Source organism: Delphinus delphis, chromosome 1 (assembly GCF_949987515.2).
Source record: "Delphinus delphis chromosome 1, mDelDel1.2, whole genome shotgun sequence".
NCBI classification, from domain to species: Eukaryota; Metazoa; Chordata; class Mammalia; order Artiodactyla; family Delphinidae; genus Delphinus; species Delphinus delphis.
In genome coordinates this window covers 103533380-103551985 of record NC_082683.1, presented here as the reverse complement: position 1 = coordinate 103551985, position 18606 = coordinate 103533380, and the positions used below count along the sequence as shown (strand labels likewise).

Here is an 18606-nt window from a genome sequence, read left to right as displayed (position 1 = left end):
CTGTGCTCCGCAGCGGGAAAAGCCACAACAGTGAGAGGCCCGCGTACCGAAAAAAAAAAAGAGAGCTCCCGTATAGCATTTTATCTTAGCTGCCTTGGGATTAGTTATCCACTAACTGCCAATACACTTTGGACAGCAGCAATGAATGTCAGTGTCTTCAATTCTCAAGTGTACTTCATTAGGAGATAGCAAGTCCAACAATGAGGATGGTTGAAATGCTAAAGCCAAATAAGTAATTAGAACAAAAGGGAAAAAAGTTACTAACCATCTAAAAATAATGCCAACAAAGAAGAGTGATATAAATGCTCTGTATCTGGGTTCAAGTGAGAGAAAATACATGGGGCAGCAGGCAAGTCTGCTTAACTAGGCAGAGAATCCAAAGTGAGAGCTATCAGTTAGTGTGAGGGTTCCAGCAGGGCTGATGATGGGGTGTTGGGAAGCCTGGAGAGGTGCTTAGCTATTCAGTGGTAGAGCTCCATCTTCTGTTTCTCTGTCCTTCCTCTTATCTCTAAGCCAGGCATTGGCAAACCATGGCCACATGTTTGTATGGGCCCATGAGCTAAAAATGCAGAGTGACTGCATTTTACATTTTTAAATGGTTGGGGGAAATCAAAAGGAGAAGAATATTTCATGACACATAAAAATTAAAAGAAATTCAAATTTCAGTGTCACTATAAAGTTTTACTGCAACATAGCCACGCTCAATTGTTTACATATTATCTCTGGCTGCTTTTGCATATAATGGCAGAGTTGAGTAGTTGCAGCAGAAACTCTACAGCCAACAAACCCTAAAATATTTATTATCTGACCCTTGACAAAAAGATGTTTGCCAGCCCCTTCTCTAGGCAATTTTTTTTTTCACTCCTCACCCAGCGGTGGAATTTCATGTGTTGTCTGGCGGGTGGTGAAGTTACTTTTTAGATTTGGAACCGTACCACAAAGTCCCCAACTTTGAGATGCAGACAAGCCCTGATCCAACTTAGTTTTTCTGTGCTAAGTCAGTGAAATTTCACAGCATGAGTTCAGGCTGCTAAGAGATTTCAGTGTGCAAGAAACTGAAATTGAAACCTAAAGCCCAAACTCTCTGAGTTGAAACATGCAAGCCAAACATTATCCTAGACATTGATGCTCTTCTTGGGCATTCCCTTCAGTGGCCTTTCAGCCTGACCACACCATATCTAGACAGTAGTAATGGCTAGAACAATTCTTCTCATAGTGAGACTCAATCTGTCTCCCTGTATATCCATGAGTCCTATTTCTGTGCTTAGAATCCATACTGTCACTCTTAATATTTCAAGACAACCATCACATAAATAGCCTTCCCTCCATGTTTAAATTCCCAGTTCCCTGAACTTATCCTCAGAAGTTAAGTGAGTCCCCTGCCATCCTAGACACCTTCCTCTGAATGTATTCAGGTTTGTCTTCCTGTTTGTTTTCACAGTCTAGGTGTGGTTTGTAAGTGGAGATGTGCTACTAGCTTTTCACTTTTATTAATGCAATCTATACTTAGTGCACAATTCCTTACAAAGAAATATCCCTGATTTTCTGAGTAACCAAAAGATCACCTGCTTTCTCAAATGGGATCAAAAGAAATGTAAGTTTATGGCATTTTTCTTTTCTTTTAGTTGCTTATATACTATGTCCCTTAGGTCATGGCTGATGGTACTGCATCAACTATCCTACCTGAAAACAATTTGGAAGATGATTTAAATGCAAAAGCTGAAGGCTATGACACATTATCATCCACTCACCTTCGTAAGAATCATCTGCAAATCTATGGTGAACATGTCCCCAGGTAATATGATAAAAATAACACCATGACTTTTATTTTCAATTCCAAGTTCAAGGAGCATTTTAGCTGAATATGTCAAGGGATTAGATTTTTATTTCTTCAAATAGGTTTTTTATTATCTATGCTGATGGATCAGGAGTGGAACTTCTTCGGGACAGTGACATAGAAGAATACCTCTCCTTCGCATACGGAGACTCAACTACCGTAGTTCTTCAAGAGCCAGTACAGGAACAGCCAGGTAGAGAATCCAGACTGGAACTCATTGAGTCCCTTTACCAGCTCTCATCCTCCTTATCCAGTCTACCCCCGTGTCGTCTCTGCTTTTTTCCCTTTGCTCGCTTTTCAACTCTACTTTTCACCTGGCCATGTCAACCTATTTATACAGTGATTTATGTTTGTACCACGCTTCATCTAAGCATCAACCTATATAAATTGTGTATGATCCCCCTCCTACCTATAAGCAGATTTGTATCTGCGTTTATATCTGTTAGATATGTTTAGTTATGTACCTAGGTTCCTATTTATGTGTTTGTTTCATCTTGGTAGGGAAAAACAAAAGTGAGTTATCTTTCATAAGTTCATTTTTTATCATTTTGAATGTGTTGCCTTGGTGAATTCAGTACAAGAGGAGAAAGTACATTTCACGTGTCGGTTAGAAAATCAACCTGAAATATAGGATAAGTTACATATTATATTCATTGGGCATTTACATGTTTTCATCAATTTGAAAGAAATTAGTGTGTGATTAAAGGTTAGAGACATATATTGCACTAAGTAAGAGTCACTGTATATGTAACGTGTATTTAAACACAGGAAAAGAAAGACTTTCATGTTATCTGTGTACCAAAGCAATGTGCTCTATCTAGGTTTATGTGTGTGTTTCCTTTTTATCTTTTCTCTGGTTGGTGGGATATATTTTGTGCTCATTTATGAATATGCCTGCATCTATGTACAATTGTATCTTTGAATGTATCAACGTACATTGCGTGATGTTATAAATTTGCTCTTTCTGTGTGAATATGAGGAGTGGGGAGCTCTGACTGGTGCAGTCTGTGTGTGGAACTGTAAGAGAATAGGAATTCATCTCAAATTGCTTTGTTAGTTGTTTAACCAGCATCTATGTGAAAAACCACCATGTGCCAAACACTGGCTGGGTGTTAGGAATACAATGGTGAGCTAAGACCGCAATGGACCCTGCTTTCACAGAGCTTAGACTTTAGTGAGAGAGATAGGCATTAAATGTATAGTCACACAAATAACTGTATCATTATAAATTGGGAAAAGATCTATGAAGTAAAGGAATATGATTCTATGAGAACATCTAACAGGGGAGCTGACATAGTCTAGAAGGCTTCCCTGAAAACACTGGAGCCAAGAGCTGCTGGATAAGTAGGCATTAATTAAAATAGGAGGAGGAGCTTTCTTGGAAGACAGAATACAAAGCAGGAAGCTTAAAGCTTTGGAGGATAGGGGAAAAAAGGCTAAAGTAGGCAAAGTACAGAAGGGAAAATAGCGCAAGTTGAGTCAGGAGTGAGGCCTCTGTTTTATCCCATAAGCAATGGGAAGTCAAAGAAGATTTTACATCATGGGCTAGCATAATCAGTCACCCTGACTGCGGAGGGAGGTTCATTCAGAGTAGAAGTGGGCAGAAAAGCTAGTTGTCATTGTAGTCCAAAACAGGATGGCTCTGAGGGGAATAGTCTAAGGTAGGGTCACTGGAGGAGGAAGAGATAGATGAACTCAAGAAACGTTTAGTGGTAGAACTGACAGGACTTGGATGTGGTTTCCGAAGGACAGTGAAGTGTCCATTAATACTTTCAGGTGATCTAAATCCAGCTGTTTTAGGTGCTACCATGACTGCGCCTCTCCTTTCTTGTTAGACTGTAAGGTCCTTAAGCATAGTCATTGTGTCTGGCTTCTCAAAAGTGTTTGTTCGATTTGGTGAATACCTACTGGATTTCTCAGAATATTTCGGAAAGAGAAATGATCCTCTGATACCTCTCTGTGAACCAGGTGCCCTGAGCATCACTGTCCTTCGCCCTTTCCATGAAGCTTCACCATGGCTAATGAAGAAAGAGTTAGATACAATTGTTCCTCCTAATCTCCAGTCAAGGACATGGGAGACATTTCCCTCTGTTGAGGTACAAATTTTTCTGCTATAAAGTAACTATATTTGCATATCCATCTATCTGTGGGCCAGAGTTCAGCTCTTCTCCTGTATATTCACATATTTTCCTTCTTTTGTAAATTGTTAATGGGCTCAAGGAGTTTTATATTTGTAGATTTTAGAGAAATACACCTGACTGGTTTATCTCAGTTTTATTTCTTTTAGCCTACATCGCAGGCTTGAACGTCTTCCTATAATATGAAAATATGCAGTTTGAGTAACCCATTACTGATATTTTGCAATACAGAAACCTTCCCTCTCCCAATATTTATTTGTTAGTTTTAACACACAGTCTTAGGTCTTTCACTTTCCCTTTAGTCTCAATTTATTAATGCACAAACTGAGTATGTAAGAATAATGTGAAATATTAAATACAGGAACTTGCAACTGCAATTTTAAAAAGTAAGCATTGTAATTGTGGCAGCTTAGAGAAAGGCCCACCTAAGGTTTTGTAAAGAGTGAAAGAAAACATCTTGAGCAAGAATCATATAGTCCTGCATCCTGCCAGATTTGCCATTTCATTTTTTTTACACATTTATTGGAGTATAATTGCTTTACAATGGTGTGTTAGTTTCTGCTATATAACAAAGTGAATCAGCTATACATATACATATATCCCCATATCCCCTCCCACCCTCCCTATCCCACCCCTCTAGGTGGTCACAAAGCACCGAGCTGATCTCCCTATGGTATGCAGCTGCTTCCCACTAGCTATCTATTTTACATTTGGTAGTGTATATAAGTCAATGCTACTCTCACTTCGTCCCAGCTTACCCTCCCCCCACCCCGACCTGTGTCCTCAATTCCATTCTCTAGGTCTGCATCTTTAATCCTATCCTGCCACTAGGTTCATCAGAACCATTTTTCTTTTTTTAGATTCCAAATATATGTGTTAGCATACGGTATTTGTTTTTCTCTTTCTGACTTATTTCACTCTGTATGACAGACTCTAAGTCCATCCATCTTGCTACAACTAACTCAATTTCATTTCTTTTTATGACTGAATAATAGTCCATTGTATATATATGCCACATCTTCTTTATCCATTCTTCTGTCAATGGACATTTAGGTTGCTTCCAAGTCCTGGCTATTGTAAATAGAGCTGCTGTGAACATTGTGGTACATGACTCTTTTTGAATTATGGTTTTCTCAGGATATATGCCCAGTAGGGGGATTGCTGGGTCCTATGGGAGTTCTATTTTTAGTTGTTTTTTTTTTTTTTGTGGTACGCGGGCCTCTCACCGTTGCGGCCTCTCCCGTTGCGGAGCACAGGCCCCGGACGCGCAGGCTCAGCAGCCACGGCCCACGGGCCCAGCCGCTCCGCAGCACGTGGGATCCTCCCGGACCGGGGCACGAACCCGTGCCCCCTGCATCGACAGGCGGACTCTCAACCACTGCACCACCAGGAAAGCCCCTATTTTTAGTTTTTAAAGGAACCTACATGCTGTTCTCCATAGTAGCTGTATCAATTTACATTCCCACCAACAGTGCAAGAGGGTTCCCTTTTCTCCACACCCTCTGCAGCATTTATTCTTTGTAGATATTTTGATAATGGCCATTCTGACCGGTGTGAGGTGATACCTCATTGTGGTTTTGATTTGCATTTCTCTAATGATAAGTGATGTTGAGCATTCTTTCATATGTTTGTTGGCAGTCTGTATATCTTCTTTGGAGAAATGTCTATTTAGGTCTTCGCCCACTTTTGGACAAGGTTGTTAGTTTATTTGATATTGAGCTGCATGAGTTGCTTGTATATTTTGAAGATTAATCCTTTGTCGGTTGCTTCGTTTGCAAACATTTTCTCCCATTCTGAGGGTTGTCTTTTCATCTTTTTTATGGTTCCCTTTGCTGTGCAAAAGTTTTTAAGTTCATTAGGCCCCGTTTGTTTATTTTTATTTTAGTTTTTATTTCCATTTCTCTAGGAGGTGGGTCAAAAAGGATCTTGCTGTGATTTATGTCATAAAGCATTCTGCCTATGTTTTCCTCTAAGAGTTTTATAGTGTCTGGCCTTACATTTAGGTCTCTAATCCATTTTGAGTTTATTTTTGTGTATGGTGTCAGGGAGTTTTCTAATTTCATTCTTTCATATGTAGCTGTCCAGTTTTCCCAGCACCACTTATTGAAGAGGATGTCTTGACTCCATTGTATATTCTTGCCTCCTTTTTCATAGATTAGTTGACCATAGGTGCGTGGGTTTATCTCTGGGCTTTCTATCCTGTTCCACTGATCTATATTTCTGTTTTTGTGCCAGTACCGTACTGTCTTGGTTACTGTAGTTTGTAGTATAGTCTGAAGTCAGGAAGGCTGATTTCTCCAGCTCTGGTTTTTTTTTGGTTTTGTTTTGGTTTGGTTTTTTTGCGGTACGCGGGCCTCTCACTGTTGTGGCCTCTCCTGTTGCGGAGCACAGGCTCTGGACGCGCAGGCTCAGCGGCCATGGCTCACGGGCCCAGCCGCTCCACGGCATGTGGGATCTTCCCGGACCACGGCACGAACCCGTGTCCCCTGCATTGGCAGGCAGCCTCCCAACCACTGCGCCACCAGGGAAGCCCCAGTCTTTATTTTAAAGTCTATTTTGTCTGATACGAGAATTGCTGCTCCACCTTTCTATTGATTTCCATGGAATATCTTTTTCCATCCCCTCCCTTTCAGTCTGTGTGTTTCCTCAGGTCTGAAGGGGTCTCTTGTAGGCAGCATATATATGGGTCTTATTTTTGTATCCATTCAGCCAGTCTGTGTCTTTGGTTGGAGCATTTAATCCATTTGCATTTAGGGTAATTATCGATATGTATGTTTCCTATTACCATTTTCTTAATTGTTTGGGGTTTGTTTTTGTAGGTCTTTTCCTTCTCTGTGTTTCCTGCCTAGAGAAGTTCCTTTAGCATTTGTTTTAAAGCTGGTTTGGTGGTGCTGAATTCTCTTAGCTTTTGCTTGTCTGTAAAGGTTTTAATTTCTCCGTGCAATCTGAATGAGACCATTGCTGGGGAGAGTAATCTTGGTTGTAGGTTTTTCCCTTTCATCACTTTAAATATGTCCTGCCACTCCCTTCTGGCTTGCAGAGTTTTTGCTGAAAGGTCAGCTGTTAACCTTATGGGGATTCCCTTGTATGTTATTTGTTGTTTTTCCCTTGCTGCTTTTAATATTTTTTCTTTATATTTAATTTTTGATAGTTTGATTATATGTGTCTTGGCATGTTTCTCCTTGGATTTATCCAGTATGCGAGTCTCTGCACTTCCTGCACTTGATTGACTGTTTCCTTTCCCATATGAGGGAAGTTTTCACCTATAATCTCTTCAGATATTTTCTCAGTCCCTTTCTTTTTCTTCTCTTCTTCTTCTGGGACCCCTATAATTCGAATGTTGGTGCGTTTAATGTTGTCCCAGAGGTCTCTGAGCCTGTCCTCCATTCTTTTCATTCTTTTCTCTTTATTCTGCTCTGTGGCAGTTATTTCCACCATTCTATCTTCCAGGTCACTTATCCGTTCTTCTGCCTCACTTATTCTGCTATTGATTCCTTCTAGTGTATTTTTAATTTCGTTTATTGTGGTGTTCATCATTGTTTGTTTGCTCTTTAGCTCCTCTAGGTCATTGTTAAACATTTCTTGTATTTTCTCCATTGTATTTCTGAGATTTTGGATCATCTTTACTATCATTACTCTGAATTCTTTTTCAGGTAGACTGCCTATTTCCTCTTCATTTGTTTGTTCTGGTGGGTTTTACCTTGTTCCTTTTCTGGTGCATAGTTCTCTGTCTTCTCATTTTGTTTAACTTAGTGTGTTTGGGGCCTCCTTTTCTCAGGCTGCAGGTTCCTAGTTCCTTTATTTCTGGTGTCTGCCCCTAGTGGGTGAGGTTGGTTCAGTGGGTTATGTAGGCTTCCTGGTGCGGGGGACCGTTACCTGTGTTCTGGTGGTTGGGGCTGGAGCTTGCCCCTCTGGTGGACATTGCTGCATCCGGTGGTGTGTTTTGGAGTGTCTGTGAACTTAGTATGACTTTAAGCAGCCTCTCTGCTAATGGGTGGGATTGTGTTCCTGTCTTGTTAGTTGTTTGTCATGGGGCGTTCAGCACTGGAGCTTGCTGGCTGCTGGGTGCAGCTGGGTCTTGGTGTCGAGATGGAGATCTTTGGGAGAGCTCTCACCAATTAATATTATATGGGATCGGGAGGTCTCTGGTGGTCTAACATCCTGGACTCAGCTCTCCCACCTCAGAGGCTCAAGCCCGACACCCAGCTGGAGCATGAAGACCCTGACAGCCACATGGCATGGAAGAAAAGGAAGAGGAAAAAAAAAAAAAAGAGCAAACAGAATGCCAAAAGAAATGGTAACAGCAAAACTAAGCAGACAAAATCACACAAAGAAACATACACAAACACACTTGCAAAAAGAAAAATAAATACGAACAGACAGAACCCCAAGACAAATGGTAAAAGCAAAACTAAACAGACAAAATCACACAAAGAAACACTCACACACACTCACAAAAAGAGAAACAAAAAAGTAAGAGGTCAACTAAACCAATAAACAAACCCACAAATGAAAACAAACACTAAAAACTAAACTAAGATAAACATAAATCCAAAAACAAATCAAACACAGAAAGCAAACCCAAGTCCACAGTTTCCCCCAAAGTCCACCACCTCAATTTTGGGAGGACTCGTTGTCTATTCAGGTATTCCACAATTGCAGGGTTTACCAAGTTGATTGCAGGGATTTAGTCTGCTGCTCCTGAGGCTGCACAGAGAGCTTTCCCTTTCTCTTCTTTGTTCGCACAGCTCCTGGGGTTCAGCTTTGGTTTTGGCCCCACCTCTGCATGTAGGCTGCCCTCAGTTATCTGTTCCCTGGCCAGAGAGTAGGCGGTTAAAGCAGCAGCTGATTAGGGCTCTTTTGTTCACTCAGGCCAGGGAGAGCGAAGGGTACGGTAGTCACAATTGAGATGCCGGGAGTGCTTGCGGCAACAGAGGCTGGCGTGACATTGCAACAGCCTGAGGCATGCTGTGTGTTCTCCCGGGTTAGTTGGCCCTGGTGTGTTGCACAGGCTCCCAGCAGGGTGTGGGTAGTGACCTGTGCTTGCCCACAGGACCCCATATTTCAGTTTGATGCCTATAAGCAACATGGTGAATGAAGATGATCTGAATTCTAGTCTTGGCTCTATCAATTATTAATGTGGGACTTAGGAAAAGTCACACTGCATGTCTTAACTCCTTATCTGAAAAATGAAAAGACCACACCAAATGGTTTACTAAACCTATCTCCAAGTTGAAAATACTGCACTGTGAGAAATAATATACCACACCTGAGATTAATGAAGGAAGTTCATTCTCTTCCTCCACAGCTCCTATATCTATGACCTTCTATGCCCAGTGGAGTGGCCACCCAGGCAAGCCTCTGAGTAGCTATCACTGACGAGGCATTTGGCACTGAAGAGCAATTTATTTTATTTTATTTATTTATTTTTCATAAATGCTAGAGAGTGAGTGGAGAAAAGGGAACCCAACCCTCCTGCCCTGTTGGTGAGAATGTAAATTGATACAGCCACTATGGAGAACAGTGTGGAGGTTCCTTAAAAAACTAAAAATAGAACTACCATATGACCCAGCAATCCCACTACTGGGCATATACCCTGAGAAAACCATAATTCAAAAAGATACATGTACCACAATGTTCATTGCAGCACTATTTTCAATAGCCAGGACATGGAAGCAACCTAAATGTCCATCAACAGATGAATGGATAAAGAGATGTGGCACATATATACAATGGAATATTACTCAGCTGTAAAAAGGAATGAAATTGAAGAGCAATTTAAAATGAAACACATCAAAGCACACCACTCCTGAAAATCAATTACAAGGAGAAGATAGAGATGTTAATCTACTCAAGGCACATGTTTCTGCCCAAGAGATCCCAGGAAGATTCTAGTGGCATGCTTAATCTAGAATGAGCTCAAAGACCTCCCAGATCTATGGGATGATTTCTCTCTCAAAGGATCTCTCCAGGTCAAAATGAACATGGAACCAAAAAGTTAAAGATTGTTAATTCCAAGTGTCTTAGGCTCCCTGTGGATTTTAAGGAATAGTTGCATGCATTTGGCATAACCGAGGCTGCTGCTGCCTCACCATGGCAACAGCATGGCTTAGCATTCCCCTAAATGCTATCCAGTGGGACATCAGGCAACAGGATTTTTAAATATCCTTATTCTTGGTAACATATTTAAAGAGGAAAACTTGCCCAGTTCTGTTCCCAATTTCCCTCATATTTGCAAACCTTTTTGAGAGCAGGGATACATTTTTTCACTGTGGTATTCCCTAACGAGTGGTTCCTAGCATAGAGTGTCTACATAATAAGTACTCGGTGGAAAAAACAATTCTAACGGTAAAATATTCTCATTTGTTTGGTGGTTGTTTTGCTTTGTTTCGTTAATAGAAAAAAACTCCAGGACCTCCATTTGGCACTCAGATTTGGAAGGGCCTCGACGTTGGGTCCAAACAGTTAATGAGCACCCCAGCCCCTATACGGAAGAGCCCCAGTGTGCTACAGATACGCCAGTTCATCCAGCACGAGGTCATAAAGAATGAGGTGAAATTGAAACTGCAGATTTCCCTGAAGGTAATGGAATTCTGGTAACCTGACCCAAAAGAATCAGGAACAGAGCAATCATTCTTCTTGGTTTCCTGAGGAACCTGAAATTATGTAATTCTGCCAATATTTATCTAATGCAACACATAAATGTCAATCTTCTAGAGGGTAGGAGGTGGAAAAGGCAGAAAATGCTTAATGGTTCCCATAAGGTATAGGAAGTATTGAGGCCCCAAAGACATTGAGAAGATAGGTAACTTTTATATGTGATTGCAATGTCGTCCTCCTCCCCTCTCAGTATATGGAAAACTGATCTAGTAACCTCTGGAAAAAGGTAGAACTGCATATTAACTTGATACTTGTCAGAGGAAGAAAAGGATTATTGGTTTTGGGAAATAGTCTAAGAATTTGTACATATATAGTTAACTGTATAAGCATATCTATAACATCTCACTGTCAAGTGTGTCAGCTCTCTCAGAACAGGTATCATATGTGTTTTGTTTATGGTTATATACCCAATACCTGGCATACAGCAGGGGACTGTTATTTGTGAAAACAGATCAAATATTTATGCAAAAGGTAAAGTATATTTCTCTTGGAAGCAAAGGCATGAACTGAGTAACTTACATTCATAGATCTCATCATAAAGGCTATACCTGGAAAGGACTCTAGAAATCATGTAACCCAACTCTGTCCATTTTATTGATGAGGACACTGGAGCACTGAATGAGAAGCTGGGCCTCTCTGAGGTCCTCAGACAATTCTAATGTCCTGTGGCTCTTAAAGCTTTGCTTTTGGACTTTTCAGGTCTTTGCTTATTAACGTATTAAGGAAAAGCCTTTCCAGATTGCTTGACCAGTAACTGGTTGTTAAGCCTTGTGAACTTACATATTCTTAACCTTTTTGTAATATTTCAAGCTGATGTTGGCTATTCTGTGTCTCTCTCTACCATATTTCTGCATTTTATTGATCTCTTTTATTCTACTGATTTAGGATTATATAAACCATATTCTAAAGAAAGAAGATGAGCTACAGGAAATGAGAGTTAAAGATTCCAGAACTGAGGAGGAGAAAGCCAAGGCTGCAGATCTCCTCAAGCTAGTTATGGTGAGAAAGAAATGTTTTTTACTCTAGTGGTTTTACTATTGTTTCAATATTAAATGCTTTGAGACAAAATATTGTAAATAATAGCTGTTTCTGCCACTTCTATGAAGCATTTTCTCCCTCCTTATAATTTCTTATTTCTGTGGAACTCTGATCCCTTATATATATCGAATTTTCCAAAAGCTTTTTAGGCTCTTCCTTAAATCATAAATAATTCTGAAGGCTCTTAAATAAAAGTTTTTATTGTCTTCAGAGAAACTGACATTCATTGAAATGTCTTATGAATTAATGAATGAAATAGGAAGAAGGACGAAAAATCAACTTCTACACTTAAAATGATTTCCATTTTTAGAAATTTGCTAAGTGAAAGAAATGACTAAAAAAAATCATGTCACTTTTTGTATTGGCATTAAAAAACTAATTCATTTTATAGTAAGTTCCATAAAAGATCAATTTGATCACATAAGGAATCCTTCTAAACAAAGTAAATTTTGTATGTAATATAATCATCATCATTAAGGAACTCTATCTTCATTTCAGTCTTTCCCTAAAATGGAGAAAACTATAGAAAGTCGTGATACTGAAGGTAATTACATTTAATATTTTTGTGCAAAATAGTTACAGATTGCAAAGGAACAATCTTAAATACACTTCTCAGTTATTCTCTCATCTGATAGCAAAGTACCATGTACATATTTCTGTTGTCATATTGGCCATGTTGTATTGTAATGATTTTTTTTATATATTTTTTTCCTGCCTAAATTGTGAGATCCTTCAAACCATGATTGCCTCTAATTTATCTTTAACTATCACATGTTGAATGATAAAAGTTGACATTTGGCTTTTAAGTTAGCCTCAACTTGCATTTAGAACATAGCAAATATACAGGAAGGAAACAGTCAACCAACCAACACTCTACTCCCAATACACACACACACACACACACACACGCACGCACGCACACACAGAACTTTGGAGCAACTACACAGGTATCACCAAAATCTTGCACTGTTTTGCACTATATGTGGCCCAAGCAGTCTACTCTTGGAAAGCTTATTTATGTGGGGAAATATACAGCCCCAACAAACTTGGTTATATGGTTTCATAGTTCACAGAAGACAAGCAGTGGAGAATTTTTGTGGTTTGGGGTTTTCTTTTCTATTTTGGTCATATGACAAAAGTCAGAAAGTGGCAGCCACGGGCTCCATTCAGCCCACAGATGTGTTTTGTGTGTCCCCCACAGTGTTGTCTTGCACAGTTGCTTTTGTTGTTTCTGTATCTGAATTTTCCTTATCTTGAAATGTCCCATTACCACACAGTGACATGTAGCTGAAGATGATTATCAGCTGCCCCTTTAGAACTGCCATGAACAAAAGAATCCATCACAGCCACAGTGTCTCCTGTCCTTACACTCTGTTGTCACTCTTTTACCTGGGTGGCCTCTTATGTTACGGTTGCCAGATTTAGCAAATAAAAATACAGAAGGCCAAGTTAAATATGAATTTCAGACAAACAACAAATTTTTTTGTTATAAGGATGTCCCAAAATAACATGGAGCATACTTATACTAAAGATTTTTTGTTGTTCCTCTGAAATTCAAATTTAACTAGATGCCCTATACTTTATCTGGTGACCCTACATTGTAGCATTTGAATTTTTAACCTCTGGTGTGAGGGAACAATCACTGTAAGGTAAATGCACAGGCTGCCCAATAGTGAAGGACAAATCAAATGTATTTTTCAAACAGACAAACAGATGCAGGAATCAGAGTCTTGCATGTTTACAGCTGCCCCTGACACATTAATAGTGGTGATCCTAAGTCAATGCTCCCCAAAGTACTTCCTAAAACACTAGTCTACGGGACAGCTCCAGAAAAAAAAAGTGAGTTCTATGCTAACATAAGTTTGCATACTGCTGCATATTGCCTTATTTTCTTAGACAGCCACAAAGTACATGAACTAGTTAAGGGTCCAGAAAAGCTCTACAGTAATGAAACATATTTAACCTTGTAAAAATCAGTGTTTCCCAAACTCATATAACCATGAAACACGGAGCCTTCTTTCTTTTTTAATCTCCTGTTAACATCCCTCCAAGACCATGTTCTCTGGAATAACCTCTGAGAACCACTGCCCAAATTATCAAATAACTGTTGTATTATATTCATATTCTTAGGTTTATATCTTTAGATATTGTTTTAGAAAAACAATTTCAATAAGTGTTTAATTTTTTTTTTTTTTTGCGGTACGCGGGCCTCTCACTGTTGTGGCCTCTCCCGTTGCGGACCACAGGCTCCGGATGCGCAGGCTCAGCGGCCATGGCTCACGGGCCCAGCCGCTCTGCGGCATGTGGGATCTTCCCAGACCGGGGCACGAACCCATGTCCCCTGCATGGGCAGGCGGACTCTCAACCACTGCGCCACCAGGGAAGCCCAAGTGTTTAATTTTTTTGAGCTTTGGTGCTTCAGATGTGAAGAAATTCAGTTAGGTAGAACACTGACGCCCCCAGCGATGTGGGACAAATGAGGTGTCACTTACATTTTACATTTTGACTATAAGATGTGTGTTCTCTAAAAGGGTATTTCATAGAGATACCTGGTTTCCTGTTATATTATAGCTTGGTCATGGAAATTCTAGTAATCACTTGATAGACTCAATATAGGCTCTTAGAAAACATCTCAAATGAGTAATTGGGTACTGATTGTGTGTTGGGCTGTCAAGAAGTGAGGATAAAAGTTAAATGCATCTGTTTTTAAAGTTGCAGCCCACCTAACTGATGTATTCAAGCAGTCTTTGGCTAATACTACAGAATGTCCACCAGAAACCGTTGAGACAGATTTCTCTGAAAAGAAACGGAGGTAAGCTGATCAATAATGTGTTCCAATCAGTACTAAGGAAATGATGAGGAAATGGAGAGGCGCGGGTGTCATACAGTGGGTGACTACATCAAGGAATTAGCCTTTCATCTTCCATGCTGTTAACAATTTATCATACAAGGGTGGGTTTTCTTTTATTATCTGTAGGCTGAGAACATTGCCCTTTTTCATCATATTTTTTTTCCTTTCGTTTTACACAGGCACACAGAAACAACAAAGCGCTGGAAAGAAAAGTTAGCTCAAAAGAGGTAATTCTACCCTGAACTATACATAAAATAAGCATGTGAAAGACCCAGTTTGGTGGAGTCATAGAATTTTAGAATTGGGGGGGTTGCAAAGTCCTACCATCCAGGCTCCCCGATGTTCTTTAAATTCTGCTACATTTCTGCCCAGCAGTCATCTTTTGGGCAGTGACCTTATTATCTTTTGAGGAAGCCCATTTGACCATTACCATTTGACCATTAGGTAGATCCTCTCTCTCTCATAAGCAAGGGAACTCTCAGGTATTCTCTGTGCTTTGGTAATTCTAATATACTAATAAATATTCTAGAACTTAATGCAGAGCATAGTTGTAAACATGCAAGGATTCTTATAATGCACACGAGGAATGTGCTCTAAGCATTATGTGCTCTGGTTTCCTTTCAATCCTAGCTGAGGATTCCAACCCCAGCCCTCTTGCCCTAAAGAAAGGAAGCCAGATATATTTATTGAGTGTATAGTAGTACATATGGTACCACTGTACACATTTGCATGGCTCCTCTCCAGAATGACTCCCAGGATGAATACGCTTCTTAATAAAAACGTCTGGGCTACCTTGTGGAATGTGTTGGAGAAGTAGTGAGATAAGACCTTAGGTCTCATGGGCCACCCCTCTATACAAGGTCAAACTAGAAGTATATACTGTCCTGTAGAATATCCCTGAAAGGATATCCAAGAGCCTGGTGACAGTGAGTGCTTGTGGAGAAGGAAACTGGGAGGTTAGGGGATAGTGCAAGATGGACTTCCTTTTCATTATGTACTCTTTTCTCCTTTTTGAATTATGTACATTTGCATGTGTTATCCATTCACATTTTAAAAAATTTTTGAAACATTAACAATTTCGAATTTTACCCCATAGGTAGGAATGGCAAGCCAACAAAAGTTTCTGAAGAAGAAAGTGAAACACATAATTAGATATATGTCCTAGAAAGAGAAGGGCTGGCAACATGGAAAATGGACAGGGGAGGAGGGTTAAGGAAGGAGAAAGTTTCAAGGAAATAGAAGGTAGTCAACAAATGTCAGATGCCATGGAAGAATCAGAAAGGAGAATGAAGAGAGGAATTTGTGCTTATCGGTTGGAAGGTTTATTGATTTCTTTTGTGAGAACAATTTTAATAGATTGATAGGCGGTAGCCAGACTGCCATAGATTGATGAACGAATCCAGTGAGGCAGTAGAGATATTTTAATGAGAAATTCAAGCTGTTTAAATAAGACGATTTTCATTCAGCCAGTGTTTCCAGAGAGGCCATCTAGTATAAGAGAAAGAGCACTGTTCTTAGAGCCAGCAGACCTAGAATCAGCTCCAATTTGATTATTGGCAGACTGTATGATTCCAGCTGGTTGTTTTACTTCAGTAAAATTTACTTCAGGAATTCAGTTTGCTTATCTATAAAATGAGGATGATTAGACCACCTAGTATCTAAGATCTCTGTCAGTTCACTAACAGCTGACTTGCATAAGCACTTCTCAAGATCATGGGCTTTGGTGCAGGCAACCTGGATTTTAATTCAGACTTTACTTCTTACTACTTACTTCTCTATGCCTTGAATTTTTGATGAATAAAATGGGAATAATAATAGTAACTCATAGAGTTATTGTAAGATTAAATGCAAAGTACTTTGCAAAGTTTTCCTGGCATGCAATAAGCACTTAAAAATGAAAATTTTTTCAGATAGGGTTAGGTTTGGCTGCATTTAACGGACAACCCCCAAATCAGTGTTTTACAAGAAAGAAGTTTGTTTTTCCTAATGTAAAAGAAGTCCGAAGTGGGCAGTCCATGGCAGGCAGTGCCACATCATCATCAGGAACTAAGATTCCTTCCTTTCTTCTGTTCCATCCTTCTTAGCACATGATTTCCATCCTCAAGTTTGCTTCATAGTTGCAAAATGACTGCTGCAGCTACAGCCATTTCATTCATATTTTAGGAAGTAGGAAAAGAGATGAAGCAAGGACAAAGGGAAAGCCTTCCAGCTGAGTTAGCCCTCTTTAAAAGCTTTCTGAAGTCTTACCCAGTGACTTCAGTTTACATCTTACTGGCTATCCGTATATAGAGGGAAGGCTGGGAAGTGTAGTTTTTAGCTGGACTATTGCCTCCCCAGTACATTTTCTAATATGGAAAGTCAGCTAGCAAGATTATGATTGTTTTTATTTTACTTTGTGATCATTAATTGCATTATTCATAAGCCATTCATTCCCCAGGTTTCAGTGTTACCACTGCTACTGAAATTTCGGAAATCAGTAGAATCTAGCTGTCAATTAAACCTCAGAGAAACGGAAAGACATGCAAAAAGGTCATCCATGTGGTTTGTAGCCTTTTGAGATCAAGTGTAAAACCAGACTACCAGCTGGTATCATTATTTCCTGTCTCACATGAAAGTCTAATTTCTGAGGTCAGAAATGTGACCGATTCTAGAAGAAGCAGAAGATGAACTGAAACAAGTTGACAAAAAAATGCCCGAGTTAATTCTTACCAGTTTTGTTAGTGATCCCCATTTTCTGTGGGATTTAGAGCTGAAACAAAAGCAAATAACACTTTTTCGTTAATGTTCTGTGTCTTCTTTTGCATCGTTATGGAAATATCCACCAGGAAGGAAATTGAAAAAACACAAAACTATCTAAAGGAAATTAGGAACAAAGCAATATCTCCGTACTACAAATCTGAACTAAGCAAGTTATATCAGTCTCAGGTAATTGAATGTAATTAACAAAAATTGAATGAGTCTTCATAGAAGTTGATACAATGCCTGTGCTTTTAATGTAACCTACCTATCCTGATGTTTCTTTCCTGCTTCAAGCATCAACCCAATTGACTAACCCATGCTCTTCAAATCATGTCCTCACCAGCATGTGAGAGGGAAATTCTTTGCCAGTGTATTCCTACAGCTCTACCTCCCTGCCTTGCATTATCACTATTAATTATGTTCTCCCATCTATTTTAAGCTCTTTTGGGGTTGAATTCTCCCTATTGATGATTATCCTCCGATAAATCCCATTTTGAAGTTTTTATTCTATTGAAATGTCCTCACCCATCAGCTGCTGAGGCAACACTGAGAGATTGTGAGTTCTTGGAAGCCCATGGAAGGAGAACATGGCTCTCCTTTCCTATGAAACCTTGAAACTCTCAAGCAAAGGGAGGATTTTCATGTGTTCAGAACTCCCTGTGCTTCAATGAAAATTCCAGATGTTATTATTAACCAGAGGCTGCCTGACAAGAAATTATGGGAAATTATGACTAATTAACAAAATCCAGAATTGAGTTAATCAGTTTCTTGAACAACTTGTAATTTGCAAACTTCCTTTTCAGGGCCTTCAAAAATATGCTTTTATCACTGCTTACCAACTTATCATGCTCGTAGCAATTGCCTTTCAGCTGTGTGTAAGTCTAAAATAAATCTTTGATTTTTCCTTGAAGTTTAATTATCTGGACACCCTTTCCAAAAACTTGCCTTCTTTTACCAAGAAAGACAAGGATGCAAGCAAAACAGCTGTTCAAAATACATCCAATCTTCCTCCAGGTAATATGTTCATGTAGCTCTTATTCCTGTTAATGTAGAACATAACTAGTTCCTACCACTTTTTGTCTCAGTAACAGCTAATGACATAACACAGTGTGACCTATATATTATAGATTTGGCTGAGTTATATGAGGAAACTAAAATGTAAATAAAATTTAGTTTTCATCCTGTATGCTTAAAATTTACCTAAAAGCATTAAGAAGACCTGACTAATTTAAAAATCAAGGGAGTAATGAAAGGTTGTTGGAGAACAGTACGTTTACATGGTCTCCAAGTATCACCTCACGTATTACCTGCTAATTATGAGGAGGAGAATATGCCTTTACAAT

At 39.5% G+C, this 18606-nt stretch overlaps 1 protein-coding gene across 1 annotated transcript in view; it reads left to right on the top strand.

Annotated features, from left to right (window-relative positions):
- SPAG17 (sperm associated antigen 17) overlaps positions 1 to 18606 on the top strand; it is a 218614-nt gene that overhangs the window by 172092 nt on the left and 27916 nt on the right. Inside the window, exons 33-42 of the mRNA XM_060009438.1 lie at positions 1650 to 1795; positions 1900 to 2030; positions 3806 to 3933; positions 10375 to 10557; positions 11521 to 11634; positions 12172 to 12217; positions 14386 to 14485; positions 14704 to 14751; positions 17350 to 17449; positions 18175 to 18277. Coding sequence (XP_059865421.1) covers positions 1650 to 1795; positions 1900 to 2030; positions 3806 to 3933; positions 10375 to 10557; positions 11521 to 11634; positions 12172 to 12217; positions 14386 to 14485; positions 14704 to 14751; positions 17350 to 17449; positions 18175 to 18277 — 1099 coding nt within the window. The remainder of the gene's footprint in view (positions 1 to 1649; positions 1796 to 1899; positions 2031 to 3805; positions 3934 to 10374; positions 10558 to 11520; positions 11635 to 12171; positions 12218 to 14385; positions 14486 to 14703; positions 14752 to 17349; positions 17450 to 18174; positions 18278 to 18606) is intronic.